This window comes from Grammomys surdaster, unplaced genomic scaffold (assembly GCF_004785775.1).
Source record: "Grammomys surdaster isolate TR1022 unplaced genomic scaffold, NIH_TR_1.0 174, whole genome shotgun sequence".
NCBI classification, from domain to species: domain Eukaryota; kingdom Metazoa; phylum Chordata; class Mammalia; order Rodentia; family Muridae; genus Grammomys; species Grammomys surdaster.
Window position 1 is genome coordinate 23652593 of NW_021604622.1, and position 16572 is coordinate 23669164.

The 16572-nt window shown below is 45.3% G+C and overlaps 1 protein-coding gene across 5 annotated transcripts in view; it reads left to right on the forward strand.

The window, feature by feature from the left end:
• The window catches only part of Ctnnd2 (catenin delta 2), an 810313-nt gene that overhangs the window by 452220 nt on the left and 341521 nt on the right, over positions 1-16572 (forward strand). For 2 of the 5 annotated variants that reach the window (XM_028767558.1, XM_028767559.1), the window contains one exon: positions 3292-3847. The exons of the other annotated variants lie outside the window; for them this stretch is intronic. In XM_028767558.1, coding sequence (XP_028623391.1) covers positions 3292-3847 — 556 coding nt within the window. The remainder of the gene's footprint in view (positions 1-3291; positions 3848-16572) is intronic. 5 annotated transcript variants of the gene reach the window in all.

Consider the following 16572-nt stretch of genomic DNA (forward strand, 5'->3'; position numbering starts at 1 on the left):
AAACCTTTGTCTATGAGTTACTGTTGGAATGGCCCTGTTGTGTCTAGAAGACACTGTCACACACCGCTCTTTCCTGCTCTCTGACTTACAATCTTTCCATTCCTTCTTCCATAATGTTCCTCAGTTTTGAGAGGAGGTGGTGGAATTCAGCTCAGGGCCGAGCAGATCAAAATCACTTGTTCTTTGCGTTGTGACTGATTAGGTAATCTCTGTATCAACCTCCATTCCCTGCTAAAAGGACAGCTGCACTTCAATGAAGTACATTTATCATTAGTCATTAAAAAAGAATACCATGTCTAATGCCATCGTGAATGTAATAGAAGGCCATTATTAGTGTCATAGAAGACATGACAGAGTTGATTGTAGGCAGGGGACTTCGTATTCTTAATGTCTCCACATTATCTTCCTGTATGAGGCTCTCCCGCCGCTCGCTAGCCAGATGGTTGTAGAGAACCTAGTCAACAGTGAACAGAGTGGAGACTCAGAGGGAAAATATCTGTTTGGTTGTCAGAATGTTTAGGATCAATACCATCTACCTCCCTCAACAGACTGTTATCAACCCCAGGACCCAATTCTGAACCCCAGAACAAGATAGTCTGCCATTGTTGGTTCTCAAAGTTTGGTGGAGATTTCAGTCACCTAGAGAGTTTGTCCAAACAAAGGTAACTTGGCCTCCACCAGGGATTCTGTTCTATTCAAGGCGGTGATGCTGTTGCTTGGTGAATAGGTAGCACCCTGTGGAAACCACAGGTCTGAGAACCGGTTCTCACGTGTATTGAGCATTGGAATCTGCTGGGAAGCTGGCTCACTTACCTGATGCTTAGGTACCTCCATCAAAGACTCTGAATTAAGTGTCTAGGGAAAATCTTAGCTGTTCCAATGTTATTTAGAAGTTCCCTGGCAATTTTCACTTACAATTTGGTTTCAGAAGCCTAGTCTCCTATGGTTCTCCTAAGGGAGACGCTCCAAGCTTCTCAGTTTGATGTTGGACCATAGCTCTGGGAATCGGGAAGACACGGGAGTTCTCCAGAGCTTGAGCTTTCTTAAAACTCTCAAGGCCAAAGCCTCAGGCCAAATTTATGAATCACTCCTTCATTGATTGAGCAAACTACTACAGCCTCTCTGTGGATCAGGTCTTGCGGTTGCTAGAGAGACTCCTTTGAGCAAGCGCATGGAGCTTGCATTCTACTCCTACTGAAAATAATAAGCTTAAAATAATTCCCGTTCAGATTGGGATAGATAATATACTCATAAAATTTATATTATACATTCACATTATATGTAAACAAATGTGTGTGGTAGAAATATACATCTTCCACAGAGAGTGTCTCTCAACAAATAGTTGTCTGTATCATACAAAGCTGTGTTTAGTGTGCCGTGTGTGTGTGTGTGTGTGTGTGTGTGTGTGTGTGTGTACCTGCATGAGGGTGCATGGACATGTTCTACCCATGTTGGGGTGGGGTCATAAGACAGCATCCCTGAGTTCTGTACAGCCCCACCCCAAAAAAAAGAACCAAAGTCTCTCTCATTGGTTTTGTACTCTCCAAAGTGGCTGTCAGGTAACAGCCTGACTGTCTGCCTCTCTAGTGAAGCGGAGCACTAACTGGTACCTGGGATCAGGCTGAGCTCCTCAAGCTTAGGAGATAAGATGTCTCCCCAAGTCCCAACTTGTTCTCATTCATATATATATATATATATATATTTGGATATTTTATTTACGTTTCAGATGTTATCCCCTTTCCCCATTCCCCTCCCACTCAGGAACCCCCTATCTTATCTCCCCTCTTCCTGCTTCTAAGAGGGTGTGCCCCCACCCACCCACTCCCACCTCCCTGCCCTCGAATTCCCCCACAGTGGGGCATCCAGCCTTAAAGGGACCAAGCACTTCCTCTCCCACCTATGCCCTACAAGGCCATCCTTCCCTACATATACAGCTGGAGCCATGGGTGCCTCCTAATGTGCTCCCAGGCTGGAGGTTTAGACCCTGGGAGCTCTGGTTGGTTGGTATTGTTGCTCTCCTCATGGGCTGGCAAACCCCTTCAGCTCCTTCAGTCTTCTCTCTAACTTCTCCATTGGGAACCCCATGAGTAGTTCAATGGTTAGCTGTGAGCATCCCCAACTTGTTCTTAATTCAGGGTCTTGATGCTTCCTGGCTACATCCTCAGCGTTTCTCCACAGTTTGGAATGCTGTGTGCGTGCAGATCAAGTGTCCACCCTCCCACTTACCAAATGCCATCCCAAAGGGCAGAGCCACAACGAAGTTATCACCTTCCTGTGGAGAGATTTCTGTTCTCCTTCCCCCTCCCCATCATCTCCTTGCTCTGTTCCCAGCCCAACCAGCACACTTCCTTCCTGAACCTCCCTTTCCAGCTTCTCTCTCACACAGTGTGCGGTGCTACCCTAGCTTTTCACACCAGGGGCTTCCGGGACCCTTTCTCCTGAAGACCTTCTGCCCAGAATTAGCGGACAACTCAGTACTTTCATTCTAATCCAGATTTGTCTCTAAGCAAGGTTTAAGGAAATTTCCTGCCCCTATAGCGCTCCTTCTAACTTCACCCCAACCCGGTCTTTTGTGTTCTTGTAAGGAAAGAAAAGTAACTGGCTTTCAGTTGGAAGACACGACGGCAGGGGTGTTGTACTGGGCTGTCTAGAGTACACTTTTCATATCCAGAAAAGGAAACACTTTTAGTGTTTCCAATTTTAATTGATCTGTTTCCTCTAGAATTTTTTTTTTTAGTACTGAAAAACCAAGCTTACTCTCGTGACGTAGCACTTTTCCCTCCCTTTAACTCTTGCCCCGAAAGAGTCTTAACGGCAAGGCAGGCGGCAGAATAAATTCTAAGTACATCTTTTATGTCCCCATCTAAGTACGCAATTCGGTCAGTTTTTGGTGGCTGAAAGTGTGTCTCCTCAATAATGGGAGCGTTTAATGCCTGGAGTTTTTATTAAAGCAGGGAAGGGGCGGGGGGGGGAGAGAGAGGGGGGGTTCTGGGAGATCACTGGTTGGGTGGCCTTTACATTTTTCTTCTGTGACTAAAACCTCTTGGAACTCGGAGCAGAGGCATCCCTCTCGCCTTTTTGTCAGCCGGCCTTAGCTAGCCCGCTCCTTTCTCCTCGGAAAGGGACCTGCCCGGGGCACGTGCTGGGGCGTGGGTTCGCGTCCCTCTTCCACGCGTATCCTGGGCGAAGAAGTTGTCCTCTGCAGCCGGGCGGGGCCGGCGGGCGGGCGGGCGGTTTGGGCGGCTGCTTCTCCAGCTCTGAGCGCTCCTGTTCTCTGCTCTCCCGGCACAGGGCACGACCGGCCGCGCGGGGCACCTGGCGGGCTCCGAGCCTGCGCCACCGCCTCCGCCTCCGCGGGAGCCGTTCGCGCCCAGCCTGGGCAGCGCCTTCCACCTGCCCGACGCGCCGCCCGCCGCCGCGGCGCTCTACTACTCCAGCTCCACGCTGCCCGCGCCGCCGCGCGGGGGCTCCCCGCTGACCACCACGCAGGGCGGCTCGCCCACCAAGCTGCAGCGCGGAGGCTCGGCCCCCGAGGGTGCCGCCTACGCCGCGCCGCGCGGCTCCTCGCCCAAGCAGTCGCCCAGCCGCCTGGCCAAGTCCTACAGCACCAGCTCGCCCATCAACATCGTCGTGTCCTCGGCCGGCCTGTCCCCGATCCGCGTGACCTCGCCCCCCACCGTGCAGTCCACCATCTCCTCTTCGCCCATCCACCAGCTGAGCTCCACCATCGGCACCTACGCCACCCTGTCGCCCACCAAGCGCCTGGTCCACGCGTCCGAGCAGTACAGCAAGCATTCGCAGGAGCTATATGCCACCGCCACCCTCCAGAGGCCGGGCAGCCTGGCAGGTAAGGGGCTTTGGCGCCCTGGTGTGGCTCACGTGGGCGCTTGGCGGGGAACTGGGGAAACTGGATCCAAGCAGCAGGGCTGGGCATGTCTTGGGGCCAGTTTTCAGATTCTGGGGCTGTGGGGGATGCCCGGTCTTGACAGTCTGGAAGACTGTCTCTTCAGGTGTGCCTGTCATGTGGTCTGCCAGCCTCTAACACCTGACTGTCTTCCCTCGTCCCTCCTTAAAGTCTGAAGACTTAAACCAAGCAACAAGGTTAATTTAGTAGGACCACACAGACCTGTTGCTTGCATTCAGAAAGAAATTAAGTAACTATCCCAATGGGGAGGATCAGTATTCGTTGCCAGAAAAAGTTATATTTTTTCCCCTAAAATCAGATTCTGAACTTATATAGGTTTCAGCGTAAACGTAACCAATAGGGAAATGCCCTCAACGGTTTTAGTGGTTACCTATTTCATTATAGGCGCGCAGCGGGGGACAGGGGTTGCCTGAGCCGGAGAGGCTGCTTTCCTCTGCCAAATCAGAAGTGGTGACATTTCTGTGGTGCCTGTCCCTATTACAGACCAGGCTGAGCTGGCGACTCTGCTGTTCATGCCATATGCTCGCTTTAAACAAGACACTCTGATTGAAAGACTAATGCTCCCCCCTAAGACACCTGACACGTCATCTGGATTTATCGCCTATTTCTTCCCTTCTAGAAGTATTTGGTAATTTTGTGACTCTAGTAACAGATGCTGTGCTCATATGCTTCTTGTCTTGACACAAATAGATGACTGTGAAGATAAATAGGATTTAAAAAAAAAAAAAGGAACTTGTCACAGGCACAAGGCAGGTGGCCAAGGGCTTCTTTAATTCAAACACAGGAATCGTCAGCGTGAACTAGTTAACTAGCTTAGTGGGATGCAAGCTGGGATATGCTGCCCACAGGACTGTGCTAGGTCTGTTTGCAGAGAACACTCCGGCTCTCTGCTTCGCCTGGACAGTGGAATTTTGGAGGTAGCCCATCATCAATGCCCAGATATGTCTAATGTAGCTCCGAGTTTGAAGAGCAGCAGCCCGGGAAACAGGCACCAAGCTTTATGCTTATGAGATCATACCAAGAAGTGGAGAGGTGAGAGGTCACCCTCTCACCCTCCCCCAGCCACCGGGGAGAAGATGCAGGTTCAGGTCTGTAGACTTCTAAAGCCGATTGCATTTCTGTGTTTGCCCGGTGAACGAACAGGAGGGTGGTTTGCTGTTGTCATTGTTTGATTGTTGGGGGAGGGGTCCCGGTTCTTCCTTCACCTGCTTACCGGTGTCAGACATGTGCCTGTCACATTGTATGCCTGTGGTGAAGCAGAGAGTGGCTAGGTAGCTGAATGTGTAGGATTTTGAGGAAAGGTTTAGGGAGTGGAAACGCAATAACCAAGAATGCAACAGTTAGTTGCGAAAATTTTGAAAATAGCTTGTTTTTAATGTCTGCAAAGAATGTTTCGAAGGCTTTGATGGCAGTCAGTCCAGTGGGGGTGGGGGTGCCGGTGCTGGCGCTGGTGGTGTTTGCGTTCCCATTTCTGTTTGTTAGAGGTGAAGACCTTCTCTGGCCAGAAGGAGAGCTCCAGTTGACCAGCACATTCCCATCTGTCCCTCATATTTTCTCGCCGTATCGCATTTTTGCTACCTAGTGAGAAAAAAAAATATTCAATATGCCATTGAAGAGACTTAATTTTAGAGTCACAGTGAACATTTTAAATGTTTGAATTCATTTGTTTAACATACATGTTAAAATATTCATTTAAAGACTTCTTCATGCAAATTGCTACTGGTGGGTTTGAGTTCAGAATTATCCTGTCAGAGTATATGAAAGATGGATTTGAATAAGATCTCACGTTACATTTGGAAAATCATGACCCATGGCCAAAGAGAGATATCAGAGACGGACTACAGTATGCGTGAGTCCACAGATACCTGAACATTCACACTCGGTATCTGATGCCCTGTGTTTGAAACTATTCCAAGTATCATAAAGTTCGGAGCCACCTGGTTTGCCAAACGAAACGGCAAAAATATATTGAGATCACAAAATAGACTTTGTCTCAGCAGAGCTGTGAATCAGGAGATCTGTCACCGACAACCAGAAGTGTCAATAGAGGGTAGAGATACTCACTGCCAGCTAATGTCTCAGTTCTTTGATCTTCTCTCTCTGTATACCACCACCAATTCAGTCACTAGAGATAATGCATCCCCTGAAAGTTCCAGACTCCTCTCAAATAGAGAGGACAGAAAATAAAATACTTTCGGGGGGTGACTCAGAAGGTGGCTTTTGAGTCTTTCCTGAAGAGGTGAGCCAGCCAGCCCTGTGAATACTAGGGAAGGGTATTCTCAAAGTAGAAACAGGAGCTCAAAGGCTGGGGATGGAGACTGTGCCTGCTGTGCACAGATGGGAAAGCACTGAGCAGGAGGAAGGCTTGGCCATGCTCAGGTTGGACAGACCTGGAAGGCCTTACAAGACACTGAGGGCAGGAGCAAAATTGATATAGTCTGGCTTCGTTTGTAGTAGGCTTACTCTGGCTGATACGTTAGCAGTAAAATTCACGGATCAAAGGCAAAAGTAAGGATGTCCATTGGGAGTGATTACAACAAGCTAAGTTAAAGGTAACTGTGGAAACAGTATACTCACACTGAAGGTGATGAACCATAGGGTGTGTGTGCGCACACACACAAACACACTCACCACTGTGATTCTCATGAACTATGTGAAATTGTAAGAAAGAAGACTATCAAGAGAGTGGAGTTTCAGTGACAGAGCAGGTTGCAGAAGCACCTGCATAGGTTTAGGGAGTGTGGAGAGACACAAGGTCTGTTATTTTACAGGTGATGGCACTTGGCCAGAATCCCAGTACACATGCCTCATACAAAGTTGGTCAGAATTTTATCCAGGACTTGTTTTCTCAGCTAAGAGCATGGTCATGGTTGCTAGTGCGATCAAAAGATGTCACACTGTCAGTTGCAGAAAGCACTTAGGCAGGAAGTGACATATCCCCCTTCTCTACCGGATGGTCTTCCTGATGACTGAGCTTGGCAGAAGCTAGGTCAAGATCTCCGAGATGTCACAATCTGGATTAAACACGGAAAAGTGTTAAGTTTACAAGTCTCACCTCATTAGACGCTTGTGATTTCTTAGGAGTGTTTCTTCTCTTGTGCAATGATATGTCTTTTCATTGCACAAAGCTGAGTGGATCCCGGCTTGCCATCATAGGAGGTCCCAAACTTTCGACACACTACCTGTCTATACCACATTGCACAGATTGTCATTACAGTATCTACTCTTACTGTCTTCCAGGTCAGTAAGGTAATATACCCGAAGTGCTTATGCATTCCTGACTCATTGAATGTTAACTTTGGTTATTTAACAGATAAACCAACATGGGAGCTTAGGAACAGGCTGCAAAGAAGTCATGCATTCTTGTCATAGGCACGAGGCAGCTCTAGTGAACTGGAAAGCATGCCGCACGGCTCGAAGGAAAAGATGATGCCATTACTGTGTTCAAAATGCACAGCTTCAGCTGAGTAGTGTTGGGGACCCGCGGGTCAGGTCAGAGTAGGGTTTAAAACAATGCCTCACACTGCAGGCCAGGTTGACCTAGACGTCATCTTCCTGCCTCTGCCTCCAAGGTGCTAGGATTACAGTCATGACCCACCATTCTCAATTTTTCACTATAACTGCTCCAGTGTCAGTTTTAAAGCCAGTGTAGAATAAGAACAGAGCTTAGTTGTGATGGGAAAACCGACAGATTGGTGAGATCGCATGTGTGCCCAGAATGCCTCTTTGAGGAAACCGTCCCAGACTCTTCACTATAAATGAGGAACTAGGAACATACAGTATCTATATGTAGTAAGGGGCAGAGGGCAGATGATCAGCGAGGCCTTTGTTCAGCAAAGATGGGTGAGTGAGGAGAGAGAGCCAGGAAGCAGTGAAAAAAAAAAGGCACAGTAAAAGAGGAAACGGACCCCATTCTAAAGAGCTTGTCATGACATCCTCTCTGCACATGGCTACCAAGTCCATCTTTGCATGTTAGCAACTGTTCTGGGAGCTTTGCTCGAGGTGAGTCCGGAGTAATGGGTGAGCAGACAGAGAGGCCTCGAAGTCGTCCTGTCCTGCTAGATGCAAGCATCACAACTGTCTCCTACTTCTTTCAAAGACGGTGAAACTCAATCCTGATCATATATGAATGGGAGAGGAAGAAGGCTTTCCAAGGGATAGAACTCGCCTTTTACTTTGTTCTCCCGACAGTCTCCTCGCTTAACTTAATCGGCTGTGCGCGTAGTTAAATGTGTTTATCGTAATGAGTGAACACATTAAATATTAAGGATCGACAAAATTATATTGAAAAACACGTTATACTGCAGAACGTTGGCCTTGTATCGCTTAGAGTGTCACACTCTGCAGGTTGCGCATCACGTGGGCTCCAGCAACTGACTGAGGCAGTGTGATCTTTACCTCCGCCCCTCAGACTTGAGTGGAGGCTCAGCAATGACATATTCGTTGCCCAAATCTCCAGATGACAGGGATCTAACCTAGACAATTTTGAGTAGAGTCTTTATAGTGTAAGCTATAGATAATCCATGAGTAGAGAGGACACTTATTTTGTCACTAAAGAACAATAGTAAGGACATAGATATTTAGAATAAAGTTGGGATTTTTTGTTGTTTTTGTTGTTTATTTTGTTGTTGTTTTTGTTTTGCCCAGCAATATAGGTCTTTTATTAAATTTCTAGTGATTGTGAAGAAGTAAAAAGCCTCTCAAATGTGTGTCAAAATCCTATTGAGTATGATTTCATGCACTCCAATGTTAGTTACTTTAAAATAATATGATCTCCCATTTTCTGAGTTTAGAGCCAAATTAATCCTGCTGGAAATACAAACGCAGGGTGTAAATATGTATTGAAGTCATCAGACTTCAGAAGCTTACTCTGAGAGCGAAATGACAAGTGAAATGCAAATTCCTAACCAGTGCTTTCCACGAGAACTGACCTTATAAGAAAAGTTACTTAGTCAAGGCATGATGGACTTACACTCCAGCCAAATGGGCCCAAGCCATCCTACGTGGGGCGGACCATGCACTGTAAACTCCGAGTTCCAACAATTTGGAGCTTCATTCAATCTCTGACTTACTGTGGCTCCCACATCTCACTCTTTTAGTTTATACAAGGGAAAGTGTTGATCTAAGACCCCATAGGCTCTGCTGGATCCTACGTGTTTCCTGGAGGAGATGGTCCCAGAGCAGAAGGGCATGGTCACTTGGTAAGTTCACAGTGAGGGTGTTTAAAGCTCAGTTCCAGGACACAGTTCAGAGGCAGTAGGATGCCTGTCTCCTACTTTAACGTTTGTCTTCCTGGAGCTGATGGTTTCCTAGCCTGTAGACAAGAGCAAGGATGAGTCTCCTGAACACCTGCCTCCTCACATACTGAAAATTCAATCTTAAAAAATATCCCTGTTCGAATTTACATTATCTGCTTATTATTTGATCAGCCTGCCGTCTTAATCAATACCTTAACTTGGGTAGGGAGACTTCTCTCATCAGTAACACCAGCAGATGGCTTAGAAAGAGACTCCTGGGCAGCTACCCAAGTCAACCAGACGCTTTGTATTTCCATAGCTCGGCCCCCTGACCCCAACAAACCCACACCCTGGGCTTTCTCCCTAGAAGACCAGTTCCTCCCTGGAATATTTGAATCTGTAGAGAACGCATCTCTGTCATGTGTGGTGGGTACACTCTGAGTTTTTTGTAATTCAATCTACTTGGGGCAGGAAGGCCATTTACCACACACTGACCTCCTCCTTCAGAAACTCAGCAACCCCACTAGTAGAGTAGCAACCATGGTCTTCTTACTACCTCATTAGAGGCTCATATCCTCTGCCCTCCTTATCCTCAGGGAAGCAGACACTTGACCCCAGCACGCTATCCTTCCTGCGTGCAAGCTAACTCTGTCACAGTCTCTGTCTGCCTGTGTCCAGAAATCACAGTAGAATCAAATCCTCCACAGCAGTAAGTTGACGTAGCATCTGCGTCACACAGTGGTCCTTGCTATCTAATTTCTATCCGATCAATATCTAGGTGAAACAGTAGTAGGGAAAGCCCAGCTTTCCACAGCCTCTTCCAGGAACTGCATGACCAGAGTCTTGAAACAGAGCTCACGTGGATAGAAGTCCAAGAAGCTTCTCTGTCACTATATTTTTTTAACATTTGACTCATAGATAGCAGTACCTACTCTGATACCCTTCCCACCCCATACCTCCCTTGCCAATGAAAATGTGATATATAGATTAACTTGACAGGGGAAGGGCGGTGGTATCTACATTTTGAATTTTTGAAATAATACCAATTGTTATTTGTATCATATTTAATTGTCTGGGAAATCTAAACCAAAAACTTAATTGAAATCACCATCTGTGGTTCAGCAGGCATCCTCTGCCTAACATTCACTGGCTGGTTTCTCGAACAGCATCCCCAAATACAAATGTAAATACAGTGGGAAATGAAGTCACGAGAGACACAGGACACAGACTCCATTATCACTGAGAAGTAAATAAAGTGTTTTCTAGAAACTGGAAGTTAAAAGGCAGAGAGGAGCTGGGCTCTGAGTCGGAGGAGGACTCTGAAATGTGGACTGAAGATGTGGAGAATGGAAAGTTACTGTTCGCATCCATCTCTCCCTCTGTGTCCTCACTCCAGCCACAAGGGCTAGGGCTGACCCCAAGAAAACAGCAGTACTGTCGGAACTAAACTACAACCAGTGTGAAAGTTACACTCCCGATTCAGGTGTTGGCATTCTGAGTGAAGTTTAAGTCACATAAGCGAGTACAGGAGGGGAGGAAGGAGGGAGGATGCTGCCCACCTCCCAGTCACCCTAAAGGAAGATGGCCACCCTGCATTACCCTTCCTCTTCGTCATAAAGTTACATTTGGAATCCATGCCTAGTGGGAAACACTTCTATTCACATCATGGAACAAATCTGTCCCTGTTTTTTTTTTTCTTTTTCTTCCTCAAATATGATAAATTAGCAAGGATTACAGAGGAATGGGAGAGACTTGCTGGCTCGAAAAAAGAGACTAAAATAGAAAAATAAATTATCCCTTAGAAGAAACAGATCATTTAAGGGATGTAAGAGATTAAAAGAAATAAGCAAAAGCTTTGGGTCTAGCATTGAAGAGGATTTAGGGAGATCTTGAATTCATTAAATAAAAACTGAATAGGATAGGTCAACAGAGCAAAGAAAAACATAACTCATAAAACTAAGAAATAATTGATGAGATGACTGGAAAATAGTTAAGGAACTAACCCAGAAGGTAGAGAGTAAAGAGACAGAGGTAGAAGATGGAAGGCTGGGGCGGGAAGAGGCAAGTCACGCTCAAGAGATGTAATGTGTGACTGGGGTCTCAGAAAAAGGCATCTAGGAGGTAAATTATCAAAGTCACGGGGAAGAATTCCTCAGGGCTTATACCCTCCTCAGAAACACCTTGTGCTAGGAATTGAAAGTGTTCCTTATACCACATCATGAAAATTCAAAGTACCAAGATGAAAAGACCCCAGTGTCTCTGGGGAGGAATAAAAGACTTCACCTGACTAAGCAGTCACAGCTTTTGGACAGCAGAGAACAGGAGGTGCTGCCTGAGAGGCTGAGGGAGTCTTTCTCAACCCGAAACCTCCACACAGCCTGCTTCCCATCATAAAGGAAAAGTCAAAAATCAAACATGCTCTAACATGCAAAGCCCTGGAAAATCCATCCTGTAGGCACACTCTCCTCGGAAAGTACAGTATTTGAACGATGTATCCCAGCTAAATAAAAGCATGGAATGGGAGGAAATGGTTTCCAGAAGTAATGCATGCTGGCTTGTAGAGGGATGGAGAGAAGTCCAGGGAAAGGCCCCAGGCAGCAGGTTAAGAGACAAGAGGAGGGATACTCAAACCAAGTCCCACAGGATCTGTGTGATGTCATAATACACAGAGAGAAAACACGAAACAGCAATGAGCTTCATTACAGATGCAGTAGAAAGAGTTGTTATGCTCCGAAGAGTTCTATAACTCCAGAAGGCAGCTGTTGAGAGATTTAACAGCTAGACAGATGTGTGGGCATATAGTTACATCCCTTCTTAGCTCTGAAATGCCATTTCATAGAAGCCAAGAGAATTTAGAGAGGACAGGCTTCATGCCAGGCACTCCTCTCGGGGCTGGGGACTCACCTGTGAGCAGCAAGGGCCAAAGCCCTAGTGTTCTTAGTACTGATATTCTGTCCGGGGTTAGATGAGAGCAACTGTGGGTAGGGACTCTGTCAGAAACAGAGCAGCGGGGGACACTTCACAGAGAGGATATTCTTGGTGCAAACCTTTGAAGGAAAGAGAAAGGACACACATGTTGAAAACTGTGTCCTGGAAACATTGAGCCCAGGAAGTCTGAGGGAAAATCATGCACTGTCCGTTAGAATGCAAAATGGGGTTTCTCTTGCTCTGCAGTATAGGAAAAAGATAAGAATAACAATTGTAATCTTCAAGAAGAGCCAATGAGATTGCGACTGTCCCTTGTTTAGTGTGTCCACTGGTTAAACAGACTTTATGATTATGTCTTATTACCAAGGATGTCATATCCGGCTCTTCTGGGCATCCAAATATACACAGATAGGAACCAGGACATAAGAGTCGTCACAAGGGAGAGTCAGAACAAACTTGTCTAAGGCAGCTTGATATGAGGAGGGATCTGACTGAGGAAAACCTAAGAGAAAGGCTTATGGCAAGAGGGTTCAAGGAAGGGTTGTTGAAATGTTCGAGGTACATGGTGTCACATGTGTGAAAGAGGAGGACTTACACGGTTCACACTACACATGAATGTGTGGGCAGACGACTCATGAGTCTTGGATACAGTGTTTGACATTACTCCATTTTCTGTTGCTACTTCAACATCCCTGAGCCTGACTACCTGCAAAGACAGAAGAGTAATCTATGTCAAAATTTCAACAGCTGAAAGACAGTGAAGGGTTTACCTCATTGATTTGACCTCTGGTGAGAGCCCCTCAGGTTATGACACAGGTGACCTCAGAAGGACAGCATGTGGCAAGAAAATTACATAGTGAGATAGGAAACACTAGATTCAGAAATTAGGTTTCCTCCTTTTCTTCTCCTTTCCTTTCCTCTCCTCTCCTCTCTTCTCCTTTCCTTCCCTTTCCTTCCCTCCCTCCCTCCCTCCCTCCCTCCCTCCCTCCTCCCCTCCCCCCCTCCCTCCCTCCTTTCATTCCTTCTTTCCTTCCTTTCCAATTGTCATCTCAACATCTAACCCAGGTCCCACAAGAACAGTATCAAGCTCATCAACAGCTGTATACTCAGTGACTGGTCTTACAGCTAGGCCCTGCCTCTTACCACACACGCCCACCCCTAGGACCAACCCTCCAACTTCTGACCCTTGGAGACAAACTATATCCAAACTGTAGCAGAGCCACATACATTAAGACCCAATCTTTATTTCTGAAAGAATGAATTACACAGAAATCCAAATAAGATTCTTCACACATTGCCCTAAGGGTCCCCAGGAGAATGTGAATGAATACTGACAGCAAGGAAGACTAGTGGCAAAGTGGGGGTGTATGAGAAAATTAAAGAGGAATCAATTTAAAAAGGACTGTTTCTGGGAACCCCCCCCCAAAAAAAGCCAAATGCCGGGAAATTTCCTTGTCCTCTGAGAAATAGGGTGCCTGATGAATGAGCCTCTTGATTTGCTGGTACTGTGTTTCTTCAGAGCTGCAGAGAGGTGTCCAGTACAACAAGCATCTGCTGGAAATGCTCTTCTGTACAGGCCAGAATGGCAGAAAGACATCGCAGGTTGGGAGCAGAAAGACTCAGAAATAAGAATTTACATGTCACTGGGAAGCCATGCCTGGTGTTTCCTGTTGGCTCCTTAACAGCCAACTGTGGGGAAGGCTTAGCTGATGCTGAGGTTGTTGGTGAGTTTATTTCTAACATCAGAGCTTTTGGCCTTAGATTAAGTTAATGGGACACCAAGGAAAAGATAGAATAAGCACACATATTCACTGCAGATTAACTAAAATGAAAGTGTCTAAAATCTCTACAGGCTAATATCAGTGGGTCTTTATATATTCATTATGGTAAATGCTGGCTTTGAGACCAAGAAGAAATTATGAATTTTCTGGCAATCAAAACAAACAAATCAACAAACAAACTATCAAGGCCGAAAATGTATGTAGTGCTCATTCAGGCTCCAGAAAGATAGCTAATGGGATCTCCACACATCTAAAACATTCTATCCTGTCTCTTCTAATAGATGGCAAGTCTGCAAATATACTGGCTGGCTATGGTAAACAAACTAGTATGGGAAATGGTTGTAATTAGCAAATAACCAAAAGCCACATTTGTACTGACCACAATGTGAATACAAAAAGATACCAGGTTTTGTTAGTCAGAATTCATGCTACTGTAGTCAAAATACCTAAAAGAAAAATTTAAAAATTCAAGGAGGAGATTTATTTAGTTCCCAGTTTCAGAGATTTCTCCCCAACATATGAGGAAAATCTCTAGAGTAGCTTACCTCACACCAGACAGAAAGCAGAAAGATGAAGGACTCTTAGGGAACCTGGTAAGAAGTCACCGTCAATAAAACACCCCAATGTTGTACTTCCTCAGCTCTGCCTCGCCTCCCACAGTTCCTCCTCCCATTGAAAAGTTTAATCCCGCAATAAAGTAAACCATCAATTATTTTGGCGCTCCAATGATCTAATATGTCTGAAAATACACCATAGAAATACCCAGAAGTGTAATTTTCTGATCTTCTTGGTGTTTCTTAATCCAATCAACACAGTAACAGAAATTAACTATCATATAGGTTCTGCCTAAAGTCAGTAAAAGGATAAAAATCATCAAAAATCAACAGCAGGGTGACGCCAAGGGATACAGGAAAGAACGTCTGTGCCTTCACCACTTCATGGTTCTCTAGAAAATGTTTCTCTTTCTTCGGTCTGTGATGTGGGATGTATGGGCACCTGTAAAGCAGGCCATGCAACACTATAGGTTTACTAACCACGTGAACAGCCATAGTATAAGCCTGGGAGGGAAGACTATAAAACCAGACAATACCCATTCCATATTATTTCTTGAGCTTATGTGGTCAGTGTATTGGAGACCTTTGAGGAACACACAGCCAAAAGAGTCTAAAGAGAAGCTTCAGTAATTTGACTGAGAAGCAAGTTAGAGCAAGCCATTGTAGTTTCTGCTTACTGTGCAAATAGCTTCAAAGGAACTTGGCAACTGTGGTTTCTGCCTGCTCATCCTCCCGAATGGCCTCTGAGCTCAAGGCACTGCTTTACTATAGAGGTGGATTTAATCCTGAGCTTCAAATGATAGTTTCTGACTCCAACCTTAACTCTCTCTGCTTAGACCGACAAGGTGGTGTAAGGAGGTGGAAAAACTCCCTGAAAAGAAAAAAGGGTATCCATTTCAAGAGTTAATGTAAAGCAGAAGTCTTCGTTCCTTCTCCTAGGATGAAACACTCATCCAAACATGATACGCAGGCACACACACATTCACTCACTCAAGTTTTAAGCTCATCTGGCTAGATGTGGAAAATTCCATAGTCTACTCTATTTACTTCATGTTGGTGTATTCTATTTGAGTTGCTATAACAAAATACCACAAATATCATTTTTTTAAACAATGGAAATGTACATGTCATAATTCTGATGGCTACAGAAAAGCAAAACCAAACAGACAAATAGACAGACAGACAGACAGACAGACAGACGGGCGGACGGGCAGACGGATGGACAGACGAACAAACAAAGCTAAGACCGAGGCGACCAGGGCAGTAGTAGATCCCATGTGTAGTGAAGATGTTTCTGGTTCATTGAGGAATCCTTGTTGCTTTTTTCTCCTCATGGTGGAAGAGTCTTGATTGATCTTTCTAGGATTTGTTTTTACAGGGGCCACAATCTCAATAATGAGGGCTCGGTACCATCTGTGTTAATACCTTGAATTGAGAAGGAACCTGAGAATTGATGCAAGACACAAACATAATACCGCAGTCTTCAATGAACGTGTTACTGTCACATACTGACAAATAGGCCGCTCCTGTTGACAATGCTTAGTAGCACTCACTCCCTTGTGGGCATTTCTATCCTAGAGAAGTTTCACTGGTACCACAGGATACTCTCCACAAATGACTGACAGCATCAGTGTCTTTCTGATAGAGACATCTAAAAGGGGAGCATTTTAGCTGGACACTGATGTCTTTTATGTGTGCTAGTAAGAAGTTCATGTTTTAACAAGGGTGACGGGCGTTCAAATGACAGTGCTGTATACTCCACCCCAAAATTAATTGAGCTTTAAAACACAAATGCTCATAAACACATAATAGAACGGCTTTTTGAAAAGAATAAAATCCAAAAGCTAAATCCTAATGGAAACTTCACAGTTCACAGTATAATTCTTGTCTTCTCAAAGCTTTCTTATATACAAAGCTCCATATGAGAGGAATTACAAAAAATATTAAAATATTAATACATGAAGAGGTTGTAAAATGTAAACATAGGAATAGTAGATCTACAAAGTTTATAGCTGGCATTTTCTCTTTGTAAATTTTGTTGTAAGCTAATGCGTCTTTTTCCTATAGAAGCCACAAAACCCTCTCTCTGCTAATAAATCCACTACAGAAAAAAATGACAGAGAATGTGCATCACTCAGTGTATTTTG